Source organism: Neofelis nebulosa, chromosome 7 (assembly GCF_028018385.1).
Source record: "Neofelis nebulosa isolate mNeoNeb1 chromosome 7, mNeoNeb1.pri, whole genome shotgun sequence".
Lineage (NCBI taxonomy): Eukaryota > Metazoa > Chordata > Mammalia > Carnivora > Felidae > Neofelis > Neofelis nebulosa.
Genome location: NC_080788.1, coordinates 85144829 through 85162738, shown reverse-complemented (window position 1 = coordinate 85162738; position 17910 = coordinate 85144829). Strand labels below are relative to the sequence as shown.

Sequence of the window (17910 nt, the reverse complement as noted above, 5' to 3'; positions counted from 1 at the left end):
ATTTTTAATACAAAAAAGAAAAAAAGGAGACTGTTTGGAACAGCTGTTCTTTCTTTGGAATTCTAAGTTAAAGTGAAACTACCTTCTTTAGATATATATAGTGTTTGTTGTATGTACCAAAGACCCATACTTACAACCCTACTGACTCCTGGATTGTCATTGCTAGTTCAGGAGTTAAAATTTAGAATCCTTATTTACTTGCATAATAATAAATTAGGCCATCCTGGGAAATTGTTTTTATACTCTAAAAATCCCTATAGTCACAAAAATAAATGAAAATAATTTTTTTTTCTAGGCAAGTTTAATTTAAATCACCTATAAAGATTATGTTGTATTTCTGTATGGACTTAACAAAATAGTTCAGTAAAGTTTAGACTGATCATACATACTTACTCATTTTCTTCAGTATTCTAAAGGCATTCAAATTGCTTTAACCAATAGGAACATCTGTCTAGTGCCACTCAAAAGTCTTTGAATGTTAAATATTGGGGGTGAGGGTGGTTAGTCTCTGGCAACTTCTTTACTGATCCTTTGCATTAATGCCAAGTACAAACAGTAAGCTGAATCTCCCCCCAGGACTTACAGTCATTACTGTGGAGGTAAGAAAAATGATAAAAATGGGGAGTTGGTAAATAAAGTGAGGTTCACCTCTTTTCTAACATAAAAGGAAATCAGATATTTACTTCAATTTGTATCTCATTGAACTTGGTTAGTAGCAGGATGGTGAAGTAGAACAGTAGTAGTTTTGAAATTCTTATTTCCCTGTGGCAAGAGAATATTAGTGACTAATATCACAAAAAAGGAGAGACTATGTATAGCTACTTCTGTCCTGAAATCCCTGTTAGAAATAAAAGGGAAATTCATTTCTACATGGTTATTACATGGGTTTAGGTCTGAGAAATTAGAGCCTCTTCTGAATAAAATCTGTCTCCTATATCTTTGTTTACCTCTTTTGGGATCTGTTTCATTTGGCCAATATAAGATCAGTTCTTAATAAACAACTTTCTTCATAGATACTTTGAATTAGTTGAGAATAAGATAAAATTGTAGTCTGTTAATTTTCCAAGCTGTCTTGGAGGCCAGTAGTATGGTGTGTAAGTGGAATTCATTTGACCTATGGTTCTCAATTAGTATTTTAAAAATGAGGTTTATCTGTCTTTCTTAGATGAAGTCAGAGACCATCCAAGATTAAAGTTAAGAGGAACTAGGAAAAATGACATAAGCTAAACTAATTTTTGGTGAAAGGAAAAGGAGTGACAAAAGTACAAATAAAATCTACTCATCATTAAAGGCCAGGAAGAATCCTTTGTTGTTTAAATTAAAAACATATGCCAAGAGAATAATTCTGAGCAGATGTTGGTATACTTTTTTTAAAATAAGGGGCCAGATAGTAAATATTATAGACTGTGTAGTTCATATGGTTTCAGTTGCAGCAACCCAACTCTGCTGTTGGAGTGCAAAAGCAGCCATAGACAGTATATGAATGAGCACGGGTGTATTCTAATAGTTCTCTATTTATAAATACTGAAACCTGAATATCTTGTTATTTTCACATATCACAAAGTCTTCTTCTGACTTTGAAATTATTTAAATATGTATAAAGTATTCTTAGCTTGCAGACCATACATACAAAAACAGGAGATAAGTTAGATCTGGCTCACAGGCCATATAGTGTGCTGATTCCTGGAATAGAGGAAAGGTACTGCTTTACAGAGATCCCTTTTTTATTGAGAACTTCAGAGTATGGCATGCAGAAGTGACTTGGTAGAAAATCCTTTGGAGCCAAACTGTTGTTTCTGGGAACCTTCTTTCTTAATCTGTAAAACTGAAACACTATGTATATTCATAGGGTGGTTGTGTTAGCTTTTGCCAAATAACAAACTGCCTGCAAAACTAAGTGGCCTAAATCAATAAACCTTATTCTCACAATTGGTTGGCTGAAATGTTCCTATGATCTGGGCTGGCCTGTCTGGGGCTGGATTGTCTAGATCCTCTACTTTAGAATAGCCTTACTCACGTATCTGGGGCCTCAGAGTTGGGTGGCTACTTTCATTTCACCCTTCAGGAAGCTACTAATCCAAACTCGTTCCCAGGGTGATAGCAGGGTTCCCAGCAGCAAGAGAGGACAAGCTTCAGTGTGCAAGCACATTTCAAGCCTCAGCATGCTACATATTGCTAGTATTCCGTTGACCAAAGCAAGTCACATGAACAAATCCAGAGATCATGTGGGAGGGAATCAGAGTGGTATGATTCAATGGGGCCATGACTGTGGCAGTCATTTGCCACAGTAGTTAGTATTTGTTAGGAGCCCAGCATAGTGCCTGCCACATAAAGCACTCAGTAAATGTTTATTCCTTCCAGTACTTGTCAGAGACCAGTGAAGAAGAGTCTTCCAGCTGTGATGACTCATCCTTTTTTTAGTCCCTAATTTTCTTACATCATAGTCACTGTTCTTGAGAGTTTGCTATATGTCATTTTAGGGAGATGATGACCATACCTATAAACTTTGAGAGCTTACTATATGCCAGACACTGAGCTTTTTATTTATAAGATCTTATTTAATTCCTGCAACAGCCATATGTAGTAAGTGCTCATTTGCTCATTTTGCAATTGAGAAGCTCATACACAGAGGTCAATTAACTAAAATTTGCTCAAGGTCACAAGTAATATAATTTCCAAGCACAGGCAGTGTCAGAATCCGTGTTCTTCTGTTTGAGAGAAACAGATGAGTGAAAAAAAAATTAAAGAATAGAATTAAAAGATTGTAGTTGAATGTACTCATTGTCCACTATTTACTTTTCCCTTTACCTGAACATTTTATAATTTGTCTAAATGGGAAGAGATATAGGATTTTATATATGTGGTTAGATTAATCTTTTCATCATTTGTTCTAAGAGTGATGCAGGTCATATTGTAAGTGTCTGAAAATCATCATCTTTTGATCATTGATTCTAAGGGGGAAAAAAGCTTCAGTATTTAAACAGGTTTCCTGGTTAAATTCTTGATCACTGTTTTTATCAGAGGGTACTTTCATTATTTTACTTTTGTAGTCTGAGCTGTTTAAGCTTTCTTCTTTTCAAATATTTTGCTTTAGATGAAAGAATGCTATCTAGTAGCAACAAAAGGAGACTGCAAGTATGGCGAAAAACTATAATTTTTATTTATTGACTTTCTTTTTTTTTTTTTAATTTTTTATTTTTGAGACAGAGAGAGACAGAGCATGAACAGGGGGAGGGTCAGAGAGAGAGGGATACACAGAATCTGAAACAGGCTCCAGGCTCTGAGCTGTCAGCACAGAGCCCGATGCGGGCCTCGAACTCACAGACCGCGAGATCATGACCTGAGCCAAAGTCGGCCACCTAACTGACTGAGCTACCCAGGCGCCCCTATTGACTTTCTATCTTTTGGCACAGTTCCCAGGAATGAAAAATGCAGTTATGTCTTTTTTCTTGGAAGTGGTAGGGAATATTCAATTTAGTACTTAAAAGTATACACAAAGTCAAATTTTATGATTCATTAACAAGCATTGTGTGCTCAGTTGTCACTTTGTAGGTATTGGAAAGAAGGTAGTGACTAAGACAAGGACTAGGGACTTAGGTTCAAGTGCAAGAGACAGAAACCCACAAATCAACATGATAATTCAGATTCTGATCAATGTTGTAAAGAAAATAAAACTTGATGGGATAGAGTCTTGAGTCATAATTTTTTGTTTTAGTCAATTAAATTCAATATTGTGTCTGTAAACTACTGTGTTGGATGCCACAGGTTAATCTAATATGAGTAAAGCGCTAGTACTTTTTTTTTCTCAAGTAGAACACAGGTAGTAGGGAGAGAGTTTGCAGGGCAAATATAAGTGAAATACATATGAAAGATTAATAAAGGATTGGATAAGAAATGCTATAAGAGGACATAGAAGGGAGGGAGAATTGGAGGAAAGTAGTCAAAAAGGTACAAACTTCCAGCAATAGGGGAACTGGGGTGACTCAGTCAATTGAGTGTCTGACTTTGTTTCTTGTCATGGTCTCCCAGTTCATGAGTTCGAGCCCCTCATCAGGCTCGTTCCTGTTAGCATAGAGCCCGCTTCAGATCTTCTGTCCCCCGTGTCTCTCTGCGCCTTCCCTGCTTGTGCTCTCCCTCCCAAAAACAAATAAATCTTCAAAAATATATATATTAAAAAAATTCCGATTAAAAAATGAATAAGTACTAGGGATATGATGTACAACATGACTGTAGCTAACACTACTGTATGACATATAGGAAAGTTGTTAAGCAAATAAATACATCTTAAGAGTTCTCATCACAAGGAGAAAATTTTTTCTTCATTCTTTTTTTTGCATCTAGATGTGATGGTGGATGTTAGCTGAACCTATTCTAATGTTTTTTGGTTTTTTTTTTTAAGACAGAGACAGAGCATGAGTGGGGATGGGACAGAGAGAGAGAGGGAGACACAGAATCTGAAGCAGGCTCCAGGCTCTGAGCTGTCAGCACAGAGTCCCACATGCAGCTGGAACTCATGAACCACGAGATCATGACCTGAGCCTAAGTCGGACACTTAACTGACTGAGCCACCCGGGAGCCCCTGAACTATGACTATTTAAAACAAATTACTTTGTTTTTTTATAATTTATTGTCAAATTAGTGTCCATACAACACGCAGTGCTCATTCCAACAAGTGCCCTCCTCGATGCCCATCACCCACTTTCCCCTTTCCCCCACCCCTGTCAACCCTCAGTGTGTTCCCAGTATTTAAGTCTCTTATGGTTTGCCTCCTTCCTTCTCTGTAACTTTTTTTTCCCTTCCCCTGCCCCATGGTCTTCTGTTAAGTTTCTCAGGATACACATATGAGTGAAAACATATGGAATCTGTCTTTCTCTGCCTGACTTATTTCATTTAGCATAATGCTTTCCACTTCCATCCACGTTGCTACAAATGGCCAGATTTCATTCTTTCTCATTGCCAAGTAGTATTCCATTGTATGTATAAACCACATCTTCTTTATCCATTCGTCAGTTGATGGACATTTAGGCTCTTTCCATAATTTGGCTATAAAACGAATTACTTTTAAAACAAAAACAACTTTTTGAGGGAAGAGGATATACCATATTCTTATAAAAGTCTATTTCCATGCTTAGCTTGTCACTGTTTATAGATTTGTTGCTAACTTCTGTGTCCTCAGATTCTGTTCTTGCTGCTGTTCCACAGACTTGGTTTCACTCTTAAAAGTATTTTAAGTTGTTAGCACTTTAGGAGCCTCTTGACTGTGTAGGCTTAAAGCTCTGAAATACCCTTGAGTCAATACAGTGTATCTGTTCTCCCTCAACTCCAGTGATAGAGTGGAAGATTCAGAGTCAAAGCTACAGTTTTGGCTGTATCATTATAGACTGTATGACCATGAGCAAATGATTTAACTTTTCTGACACTGCAAAATTTATAACTTGCAGAGTTGGTATGAAGAGAGAATTATGTGTAACTTGTGTACTTAATGTGACATACAGGAACTGTAATAATAATAAGGACCATCTTTTGATTGTCAGCCTCTACTCTGTCCTCAAATAATAGAGCATAACTTTAATTTAGGAAGGTTCTGTATCTTCGGAAACCCATTAGCTAGGTCTTAATTCTTGATTCTTCCACCTTTTTTACACTCCAATCTTCTTTGGACTCACTAGAACCAAGAAATTGTAGAAAGTGGATTTGAAAGACATAGACTAAGTCTATTTGGAAATCTATTGGAAGGTGTTGACTTGGGAGCTCCTGGGTGGCTCAGTTGGTTGAGTGCCCAACTTCAGCTCAGGTCATGATCTCACAGTTTGTGAGTTCCTGTCAGCATGGAGCCTGTTTCTGATCCTCTTTCCACCTGCCCACACACCTCCCCCACTTGTGCTCCCTCTCTCTCAAAAATAAATAAAACATTAAAAAAAAAAAAAAAAGTGTCGACTTGCCGTTTTGAATAGTTAACTGATATTTAGCTAAGCACCAGTGAGTAGGCCTGGCCTTGCTTAGATAAGAAAGAAAGAAAGAAAGAAAGAAAGAAAGAAAGAAAGAAGGAAGGAAGGAAGGAAGGAAGGAAGGAAGGAAGGAAGGAAGGAAGGAAGGAAAGAAAGAAAGAAAGGAAGGAAGAAAAGAAAGGAAGGAAGGAAGGAAGGAAGGATAGAAGGAAAGAAAGAAAGAGAGAGAGAGAGAGAGAGAGAGAGACGGAGGGAGGGAGGGAGGGAGGGAGAGAGAGAGAGGAAGGAAGGAAGGAAGGAAGGAAGGAAGGAAGGAAGGAAGGAAGGAAGGGAGAGAGAGAGAGAGAGAGAGAGAGAGAGAAAGAAAGAAAGAAAGAAAGAAAGAAAGAAAGAAAGAAAGAAAGAAAGAAAGAAAGAAAGAAAGAAAGAAAAAGAAAGGAAGGAAGGAAGGAAGGAAGGAAGGGAGAAAGGAAGAAAAGAAAGGAGGGAGGAAGGAAGGAAGGAAGAAAAGGAAGGAAGAAAAGAAAAGGAAGGAGAGAAGAGAAGAGGAAGGAAGGAAGAAAGAAAGAAAAATTTTAAATCTGTGGTTTGTGCAAAATTGATAGCTTTGGTAATAACTAGTATAATTTATATATAAGATATTGCCTACATTCTAGGCTATGTCTATCTCTGTACTGTACTGGTTTGCTTCTCCCTTATTCTGTCAGGGATTTATATTTCTATCTGTTATTTTTCTGTTGGTTTTAAATAAATTTGTTGTTAAATTATTAGAGCTCTGTGGGCCCTACTGGGGGTCATAGGCTATTCCCTTCAGTGGACTGTCAAACTGTTTTAGACACTACATCAACCATACCTGAGCCTAGAGTAGATTCATTTACTTTGTTTTTCCTTCGTGACCACCACCACCATCACTGTTTTGGAGCACTCAGCTGAGCTCGGCCAGTGAAAAACTATTTCTTTTTGTAACTTGAACCTTGTCAAATGTTCACTGAAGAGCTTCCCTTCCCTCCATCACCATGGGGAACTCTGAGCAAACCATCCCTGGATAGGATACCCAGGGTCCATTTGAGGTGAAGGGGTTTAAGAGAGAAAAACTTTCAGTTACAAAATAAGTAAGTCATGGAAATGAAAAGTACAGAATAGGGAATATAGTCAATAATGTTGTAATAACACTGTATGGTGACAGATGGTGACTGTGCTTATCGTTGTAAGTACTGCATAATGTACAGAATTGTTGAATCACAGTGTTGTATACCTGAAATGAATGTAGCATTATATTGTCAACTATGCCTCAATAATACATTTTTTTTAAGTGGGTCCATTTGATTTCTTGCATACTTTTGTGCAGTTCATGTCACTAAATTACCGAACTTTTTTATCATTAGATTACATAATTAACATTTTTTATAAGATTTCCTGTAGTTCCTCTTTAGAAACACTGGTTTATTTCTGCCAGCCAATGGTGAAAGTTAGTCTGCAGGTTTTTTTCCACCATTTCCCTTTGCTACCAAAGTAGTTAGCTTGGTAATTGTGCCGTCTTAGGCTTTACTGTTAGAACAGAAAAAAAGTTCTTTTTTTTTTTTAATCCTTTTAAATTGTAATCATTTTTAAATGTGTAATTCAGTGGCATTAAGTACATTCACAGTGTTATGTAATCATCACTACTATTTCCAGAACTTTTTCATCATTTCAAACAGAAACTCTGTACCCATTAAGCAATAACTCCCCATTTCTCCCTTCCTCCAGACCCTGGTAACCTTTATTCTACTTTCTGTCTCCATGAATTTTCTTCTTCCTGATACTTCATATAAGTGAATTCATACAATATTTGTTATTTTATATTTGGCTTATTTCACTGAGTATGATGTTTTCAAGGTTAATCCATGTTGTAGCGTATATCAGAATTTCACCCCTGTTTGTGGCTGCTGAATATTCCATTGTGCGTGTATGTGTGTGTGTGTGTGTATACATACATATATATTTTGTTTATGCATTCATCTGTCGGTAGACACTTGTTTCCACCTTTTGTTTATTGTGAATAATGCCCTTATGAACATTGGTATAAAAATATCTGTTGAGTTTTCAATTCTTTTGGGTATATACCTAGAAGTAGGATTTCTGGGTCATATGGTAATTCTGTGTTTAATTTTTTAGGGTCCACCATATTGTTTTCAGAGCAACTACACCATTTTATATTCTCATCAGCAATGCACAAGGGTTCCAATTTCTCTATTTCCTCACCAACACTTCTTTTTCTTTTCTTTTTTTTTTAAATAATTGGCATTTAGTGGGTATAAAGTGGTATCTCATGGCAGTTTTTATTTTGCATTTCCCTTATGATTAATGATGGCTGAACATCTTTTCATGTGGTTATTGCCATTTGTATCTTTTCTTGGAGAAATGTCTGTTCTTGTCCTTTGCTTGTTTTGAATTGAGTTGTTTGTATTTTGTTAAGTTATAAGAGTTTTTCATATGTTCTGCCATGTTTTTGTCTGGTTTGTGTATCAGGATATTATTAGTGTTATAAAATGAATTAAGAAGTGTTCTCTCCTCTTCAATTTTTGAAAGATTTTGAGAATTGATATTAATTCTTTAAGTGTTTGGTAGAATTCACCAGTGAAGCCATCTGGTCCTGGGCTTTTCTTCATTGGAAGGTTGATTACTGATTCAATCACCTTTCTTTTTTTTTTTTTTTTTAATTTTTTTTTAATGTTTATTTATTTTTGAGACAGAGAGAGACAGAGCATGAATGGGGGAGGGGCAGAGAGAGAGGGAGACACAGAATCGGAAGCAGGCTCCAGGCTCTGAGCCATCAGCCCAGAGCCTGACGCGGGGCTCGAACTCACGAACCGCGAGATCGTGACCTGAGCCGAAGTTGGACGCTCAACCGACTGAGCCACCCAGGCGCCCCCACCTTTCTATTCTACTTATGGATCTGTTTAGATTTTCTATTTCTTCTTGGCTCAGTTCTGGTAGTTTCTGTCTCTAAGAATTTGTCCATTTTATCTAAGTTATCCAATTCGTTAGCATACAATTGTCTGTAATCTTTTCTTTTTAAAAAAAAAATTTTTTTTTTAATGTTTATTTTATTTTGAGAGAGACAGATTGTGAGTAGGGGAGGAGCAGAGAGAGAGGGAGACACAGAATCTGAAGCAGGCTCCAGGCTCTGAGCTGTCAGCACAGAGCCCGACGCAGAGTTCAAACTCATGAATTGAATCATGACCTGAGCCGAAGTCAGACGCTTACCGAATGAGCCACCCAGGTGCCCCTGTCCATAATTTTTTCTTAAAATCTTTTTTAGTTCCTGTAAAAATCACTAGTAATGTCCCCACTTTTGCTTCTGGTTTTAGTAATTTGAGTCTTCTCCCTTTTTTCTCAATTCTTTAAGAGCAAGTTGTAAAGGAGCCACATATGATACTTTTAATTGAACCTGTATTAGACTCAGAGTGAGGGAAAATGAGCAAAGAATGAAGATAAGATGGTTTGAGGGCTGGATTCACCTACATAGTCTCCATTTTGTTGATTCTTAAGCCTTGGGGTGCTGTAAAACCAGTTGCTTTCTTCAATTTGGGTGCAAAAATTTCCTAGTAGTAGATCCATGGTCCTGGTTTTCTCAGTGCCTAACAGTGCTATCAGATATTGTAGGGCATACTAAAGATGTTCTCCTAATGGATAATTATAGGCACATGATAAAATGTACACTAATGAGAATAAATGCTATTGTATAAAAATTCACCAGCTTCCCAAAGTGAATCTGCTCTGAATATACTGTTTCTTTTCTGGAATTGTATGAGTCTCTTTGTTGTGGCTGTGACAAAAATTCATTTTGAAAAAACAGGTAAAAGGGTCAATTATCCATTTATTGAATCAAAAGAAAGATTAAACAGCTAAACCTGAGATGAGCAAAGCACAACTAAGTCTAAGGAAGAACAGGAATAAGAATTGATTGCCTCTAGTACCCTTGTCATCTCTCCTTTCATGTCTCTTGTAGACTTTATGTTCTTACTTGTACAGTTACCTGTTGGTTGTGTCAGGAAACATGGCTGCCAAAAGCACCAGAATTTCATACTTTATAGTATAGATTCCATGATAGGAGAGGGACTAATTTTTACTCTCTAGATTCCAAATTTTAAAATCTTGGAAAAGATGTATTGGCTCAGCAAAAAGTTACCTACCCAGTATCAACTAACCCTGGCCAGGCCCTGTGGGAACATGACAGCTCCCACATGTGGAAGAAGGTGGGATATAGGAATATTGAAGTTCCTAGGAGAATGGGGATAGTGAATAGGCAGTTTTACGAATGCCCACAATATATCAAAACTTGTAATATATAGGGTGACCAAATGAATGATGTAGTGAGAAAATTGTCCAATCTTGAGTCACTTTTTCTCAAAGAAAAAGGATTTACCCCATTGGTAGGTGTATATATAGTTAAGATATTCTTAGTTAATAAAATCTACCCCCACCCCCACCTCCGGATTGCCCAGGAGTTGTAGGGAGGCTATAGATAGAATTCCAGCAATGCACTTTTTCTCTCTGTTACTCCCTACTATATACCTTTTTACTTATGGTTCTGTCTTCTTTCAACAACTTGAGACATATTTCACATACCATAAAATTCACACATTTGAAATGTACAGCATAATGGGTTTTGATATATTCATAGTTGTACAGCCCATACTATAAACCAATTTGAGAATATTTTCCACACCCCAAAAGAAAGCCCATGCCCATTGTCAGCCAGTGCCCATGGCTGTCCTTTCTCACCTTCTTCCCTTTCTGCCCCCACCTTCCAGGCAGCCACTTTCTGTCTATGGATTTGCCTCTTCTGGATATTTCATATAAATGGAATCATATACTATGTGGCAGTTATGTTTGGTTTCTTTCATTTAGCATAATGTTTTCATGGTTCATCTGTACTTCATTTTTATTTTCATTTATTTTTTGCTGAATAATATTCCACTGTATGGATATACTACATTTTAATTATCAGTTGCAAATTGGGATAGTGAAAGTGGGATTGAGGAATATTTCAGTTGTGGTGAATATGTCTGAAATTACAGCCCATAAAACCCAGATAGAGTGGGCAGAAGTAAGGGAACCCAAAATAGATGCAGTAGAACTAGTGAATAGGAAGTTTTATAGAGATCAGAAATCTCAACAAAAACTACAGTAAGAATGATCTCCAGGTTATGATCTGGAGAATTTCTGTATTTAAAATATTGGATGTTTTGAAAAACTAAGACTCAACCTGTATAATGACATATTATGCCAGTATTTGATTTTCTAAACAGTAACTTTAGTTAAGAATATAATTGCTAAGGGGGTGCCTGGGTGGCTCAGTTGGTTGAGCGTCCGACATCAGCTCAGGTCATGATCTCCTGGTTCCTGTGTTCGAGCCCCGCATTGGGCTCTGTGCTGATAGCTCGGAGCCTGGGGCCTGCTTTGGATTCTGTGTCTGTCTCTCTCTCTCTCTCTCTCTCTGCTCTTCCTTTGCTAGTTCTGTGTGTGTGTGTGTGTGTGTGTGTGTCTGTCACTCAAAAATAAATAAACATTAAAAAAATTTTTTTAAGAATATAATTGCTAAGAATCTTGATAAATTGACCTTTGTATTATTTTAAATTGTAGCTAACTTTTGTTAAATTTGATGTTACAGATTTTCTTGTTTCTTAATTTAGTTACATCAATAAGCCATAGTCTCTACAAAAGCAAATATCTTTTCAGTTGTTCATAATAATTAGATTGTTCTGAAATGTTTGATTATAAAATATAAAATAATTTGCATTTTTAAATGTATAATTTTCTTTAGGTTGCAGTGTAGGATTTTGGAAGTCCTTCCTCCATCACATCAAAATGGCTTTGCTAATGGACATATCAGCAGTGTAGATGGAGAAACTATTATCATCAGTGATAGTGATGATTCAGAAACACAAAACAGTTCTTTTCAAAATGGGTAAGTGATTTTTGTTAATTTTTTAACTGTGTATCAGATTGACTAGTGATATCCCATTGAAATAAGTTTTTCTTTAATCCTTCCTTTCTTCCTTTGTAATCATACAGTATAAAATCCATCTAGGAAATGTGGTTCAACAACACACATTAAAATTTTCAAGATTTAAAGCTACCTTGTTAATTGTAGTCAGCTGCTTAGGAGCACTTGAAGTTCACCTCATTCAATTGCACTTAACACATTCCATTTTTGTTTACTTGAGAAAATTCATTCTGTACTTTAATTATTATACTTAATTGCTTTATGGTGCATATGGTAAAGACACTAACTTTCTGAAATTCAGTCAGTTGACAACATGGGTCAGCTGAATGCTCCTGGAGAAAAATCCTACAAACACATGTAGATTGGCAATGTCGGGGCCCCTGGGTGGCTCAGTCGGTTAAGCATCTGACTTCGGCTCAGGTCATGATCTCGCGGTTAGTGAGTTTGAGCCCCGCATTGGGCTTTGTGCTGACAGCTCAGAGCCTGGAGCCTGCTTTGGATTCTCTCTCTGTCTCTCTCTCTCTCTGTCTCTGTCTCTCTCTCTCCTCTCTCCTTTTCTGCCCCTCCCCTGCTCATGCTCTCTCTCTCTAAAAAATAAATAAACATAAAAGAAAAAGATTGTCATTGTCTACAGGTAAATTTAAAAATCTCAGCTGTCTTCAACTGATTAAAAGTCTTCTTACATGTTTTCGTTCCACTCCCTCCTATTCTAAATCTTTATTGCTCCATTCTGTTCCTTCTCTGCCTTATAGGCATCTCAAACTTAAAAATTCTTTTTCCAGTCTATCTTATGTTTTTTTCCTTCCCTGTTGTCAGTGAACAGTGCAATAATATTCCAATAAGAAACCTGAGGCCGCTTTTTTTCTTTTGAGTATAGTTGGCACACAGTGTTACGTTAGTTTCAGATTTAAGACATAGTAATTTGGGGGTGCCAGCCTGGCTCAGTTGGTAGAGCAATGTGGCTCTTGATCTCTCAGGGTCATGAGTTCAAGCCCCACACTGGGTGTAAAGCTTATTTAGAAAAAAAAAAAAAAGTAATTCAACATCTCTCTGTATATATGCTATATGACTTAGTGATTGAACGACTTTCTCTATACTTACATTATATGACATAGTGATTCAGTAACTCTCTCTATAGTCTCACCAAAGTATAGCTACTATCTATCACTATACAGTGCTATTACAATACCATTGACTATAATCCTACTGCTATACCTTTTTATTCCTGTTACTTATTCATTCCATAATTGGAAGGCTGTATCTTCCACTCCCCTCTACCCATTTTGCCCATCCCTTCATCCCTCTTCCCTCTGTCAACCATCAGTTTGTTCTCTGTACTTAGGTCTGATTCTGCTTTTTGTTTATTCATTTGATTTTAGATTCCACATATAAGTGAAATTATATGTTATTTGTCTGGCTTATTCCATTTAGCATAATACCCTCTAGTTCCATATATGCTGTTACAAATGGCAGGATCTCATCCTTTTTTATGACTGCCTAATATTCCCGTGTGTGTGTGTGTGTGTGTGTGTGTGTGTGTGTGTGTGTGTGTGTCTTTACTCATTCATCTATGGATGGACACTTGGGTTGCTTCCATATCTTGGCTGTTGTAAATAATGAAATAAACATAGGGATGGGGTGAATATATCTTTTTGAATTTTCTTTTGTTTTCATTGGGTAGGTATCCAATATAAGGAATTATTGGATCATATGGTATTTCTTTTTTTAAAAAAATTTTTTTAACGTTTATTTATTTTTGAGACAGAGAGAGACACAGCATGAACGGGGGAGGGGCAGAGAGAGAGGGAGACACAGAATCGGAAGCAGGCTCCAGGCTCTGAGCCATCAGCCCAGAGCCCGATGTGGGGCTCGAACCCATGGACAGCAAGATCGTGACCTGAGCCGAAGTCGGACGCTTAACCGACTGAGCCACCCAGGAGCCCCGTTATTTCTATTTTTAATTTTTTGAGGAACCTCCATACAGTTTTCCACAGTGGCTATACCAGTTAACATTCCTATCAAAGGGTTCCTTTTCCTCCACATTCTCACCAACACTTATTTCTTGTCTTTTTGAATTTTGCCATCCTGACCGGTGTAAGGTTTTGATTTGCATTTCCCTGATTATTAATGATGTTGAACATTTTTAAAATGTGTCAGTTTTCCATTAGTATGTGTTCTTTGGAAAAATTTCTATTCAAGTCCTCTGCCCATTTTTAATTAGATTATTTGGGGGGTTTTGGTGTTGAGTTGTATCAGTTCTTTATATATTTTGGATATTAACTCCCTGAGGCTACTCTTAACTACTTCCTTTATCGCCTTTGCTTCTGAAATATCAGTAACTGTCAAATTCCTTCAGAACCTTGTAATTCAACTTCTGACTTGAACTATTTTGTCTGATGTTTTTGAACTATTGTATCTATAACTGGCTTTTGAGCATTTGCTGTCTAGGCAGTGTGCTAAGTTCTTTACATGCATATTAGTCACTCCTAGAAGAATGTTGTAATCCTTAGTTAACAAGAAGAACCTCTGCTTTAGAAATGTTAATTGGCATTGCACAAAGTCACCTAGCTAGTACATTGCCTGACAGAAAAAAAATGATTTTTAGATGAGTGAATGAAGCATGACATGACCCTATATGTTAAGTCTTGATACATCGCATTTTTTGAGTTGCTACAATTAAGCAGAAAAAGAAATTAATAGGTCATTTGTGTCCCTCATTGAATATAGGGTTTATGATGCAAAACTATTGGGGATTATGTAGTTAATGTATATCCTTTAGCAGCTCTGACAGTAGTTCATGTGTTTTGTTTGGAGCGTATCAAAGATTGTAACCCTTAAGTGGAGTTAATTATATATTAGTTTGTTTATTTATTTATTTATTTATTTTTTAATTTTTTTTTTTAACGTTTATTTATTTTTGAGACAGAGAGAGTCAGAGCATGAACGGGGGAGGGGCAGAGAGAGAGGGAGACACAGAATCGGAAGCAGGCTCCAGGCTCTGAGCCATCAGCCCAGAGCCTGACACGGGGCTCGAACTCACAGACCGTGAGATCATGACCTGAGTTGAAGTCGGACGCCTAACCGACTGAGCCACCCAGGCGCCCCTATTAGTTTATTTATTTTGAGAGAGAGAGAGCATGCATGCATGCACGCACAAAGAAAGAGGGAGAGAGAGAGAATCCCAAGCAGGTGAAGCCTGACACGGGGCTCAGTCTCACAGATAATGAGATCATGACCTGAGCTGAAATCAAGAGTCTGGATGCTTAACCAACTGAACTACCCAGGTGCCCCTGTAGTAACCCTTAACCTAATCTTCTAATTCTTGTAGGTGCTGTGAGGTGCTTAGGATGAGGAATGTCTAGACTCTTAGGTTCAGCACTCTATTATTCAGCTCATTAATGTCCTTTCTCTTCCTTATAGATTTGAATATGAACTACATGCATAGTTTGTGGCTAATTTGTTACTTTGAGTATAAAGCAAATTAATTCATAATTCCAGTTAGTAATAATAAATATTTTGCTTGTTATACAAAGCAAATTAATTCATAATCCCAGTTAGTAATAGTAAATATTTTGCTTGTTATATGTGCCATTTAGAGCACTTGTGCCACTTATAACAAGCTTATCACAGAATAGTACTGAATTTGACCATAATTTCCTATCTAAATATGTTGTGCCTTATCCCGTGAATATAGGTACTTGGGACAGACCCTTGCGGTAGGAAAAGTGAGTAAGCTGGTCAATTACTTTATTCACAGATATTTTAACTTGTTTGTGATTCTCAAAAAATCTGAGCCTTCGCTATACATCAGCATCATAAAATGCCTACTTGTTTGTAGATTTGCTACCACTGTATCCTAAGATACCAGGAAAGGTGAAAAATAGTCATCTTTGGACCTTTGTTCTTTTATTTCTATTAATTCAGTAAGTAAGAAATTTACCTTGTCTTGGTTGCTCCCTGACAATAAAACATAATATAGAGTTTTTCATGTTTCAGTAGGGGACTTGAAGGGATGGGAATGGAACAGTTATTGGCATTTTCCATGAGTTGAGCTGTATAAAGGCACCCACATATACGTTTTCTTATTTTATTCCTCAGAACCATTCTGAAAGGGTAGATGATCATTTTCTTATATCATTGAGGAGAAATGGAAGTTCAGAGTTAGAAAAGTTTTCCAGCATCTTAGTTCATAATATCTGCAAGACATACTAAGGCAGCATATTTAGAATTAAACATATTTAGAGGCGCCTGGGTGGCTTGGTCGGTTAAGCATCCGACTTCGGCTCAGGTCATGATCTCACGGTCCGTGAGTTTGAGCCCTGTGTCGGGCTCTGTGCTGACAGCTCAGAGCCTGGAGCCTGTTCCAGATTCTGTGTCTCCCTCTCTCTCTGCCCCTCCCCTGTTCATGGTCTGTCTCTCTCTGTCTCAAAAATAAATAAACGTTAAAAAAATTTTTTTTTTAAAAGAATTAAACATATTTAGAATTTACATAGATCATTAAGATCACCAGCGTTTTTTGAGGGAGTGAAGGGTTAAGATATATATACAACATAATATTTTCTGTTTTAACCATCTTAAGTGTATAATTCAATGGCATTAATTGCATTCACCGTGTCGTACCTCTATCACCACTATTCCCAAAACCTTTTCTTTACCCCAAACAGAAACTCTGTGCCCATTAGGTAGTAATTCTACATTCCCTTCTCTCCCTCCATCACCTAGTAACCTCTAATCTGCTTTCTGTCTCTATAAATTTACTCATTCTAGATAGTTCATATAAGTGGAGTCATACTGTATTTGTTCTTTTGTGTCTGGCTTATTTCAGTTAGTACTATTTTTCAAATTACATCCATGTTGTAGCATGTTGAGATTTATGATAGAGCCTTTGGTATACCTGTCTAAATATACTTTAGAATGAGATGAGGCTAATTTTTGTAATCATTCCTTTTTAGGGCTGAATATTCCCTTGTATGTATATACTACATTATATTTATCCATTCAAGTGATAGACATTTGAGTTTCCACTTTTTGGCTATTATGAATAATGCTGCAGTGATTATTGATGTACCAGCACGTATTCAAGTCCCTATTTTAAATTCTTTTGGGTATATACTCAAAAGTGGAATTGCTGAGTCATATGACAATTGCTTAACTTATTGAGGAACTGCCAAACTGCTTTTCACAGCACCTCCACTATTTTACATACTTAACAGCAATATATAAGGATTCCAATTTGTCCACATCTTCACCAGCACTCACTATTTTTCGAGTGTTTTGATTATAGCCATCCTAGTGGGATGAAGTGGTATCTCATTGTCATTTTGACTTGAATTTCCTTAATGACTAATGATAATGAGCCTCTTTTCACGTGCTTATTGTCATTTGTGTGTCTTCCTTGGAAGATATACAAGTCCTGTACCAATTTTTACATTGGCTTATTTGTCCTTTTGTTCAATTATGAGTTCTTTATATATTCTAGTCATCAGAATTTTTTAAATAGAATATTTTGATACATTTGGGGGAGCATATTCATTAATTTTTTCAAAGTTAGTTTTACATCAGTAAAAGTAAGAAATTAAAGGCTTGACTTTTTATAAAGTTGCTTTCTCTCAGAACAACATATTATTAGCTTACTCCTCAGTCTGGGCATGGACTGCAGAATCTGATTGAATTAAACAGTAAACTACATATTTACCTTTGTAGGTGAGCTTTTTTGGCGGGCAGCAGTCAGGGTTTTAGGAAGGAGGTTACTTATTTATTTTGAGGGTGGGTATTAACATCTTAAACATATGTTTCTTAAACTAAGTTTGTGAAAGAGACTGAGAAAATTGTTAACTCAATTGTTAACTCTTCTTATCACAAAGCCATGGACAAAGTCATGGACATCGCAGCCTTATACATTTTAGTGCTCTTTGACCCTCAGCTTAACATTCTTGCAGAACTCTCCAACATCTTTGCCAGAACTGGGTT

At 36.8% G+C, this 17910-nt stretch overlaps 1 protein-coding gene across 4 annotated transcripts in view; it reads left to right on the top strand.

The window, feature by feature from the left end:
- The window catches only part of BAZ1A (bromodomain adjacent to zinc finger domain 1A), a 96131-nt gene that overhangs the window by 22010 nt on the left and 56211 nt on the right, over positions 1 to 17910 (top strand). For all 4 annotated transcript variants that reach the window (XM_058738799.1, XM_058738800.1, XM_058738798.1 and 1 more), the window contains one exon: positions 11758 to 11901. In XM_058738799.1, coding sequence (XP_058594782.1) covers positions 11758 to 11901 — 144 coding nt within the window. The remainder of the gene's footprint in view (positions 1 to 11757; positions 11902 to 17910) is intronic.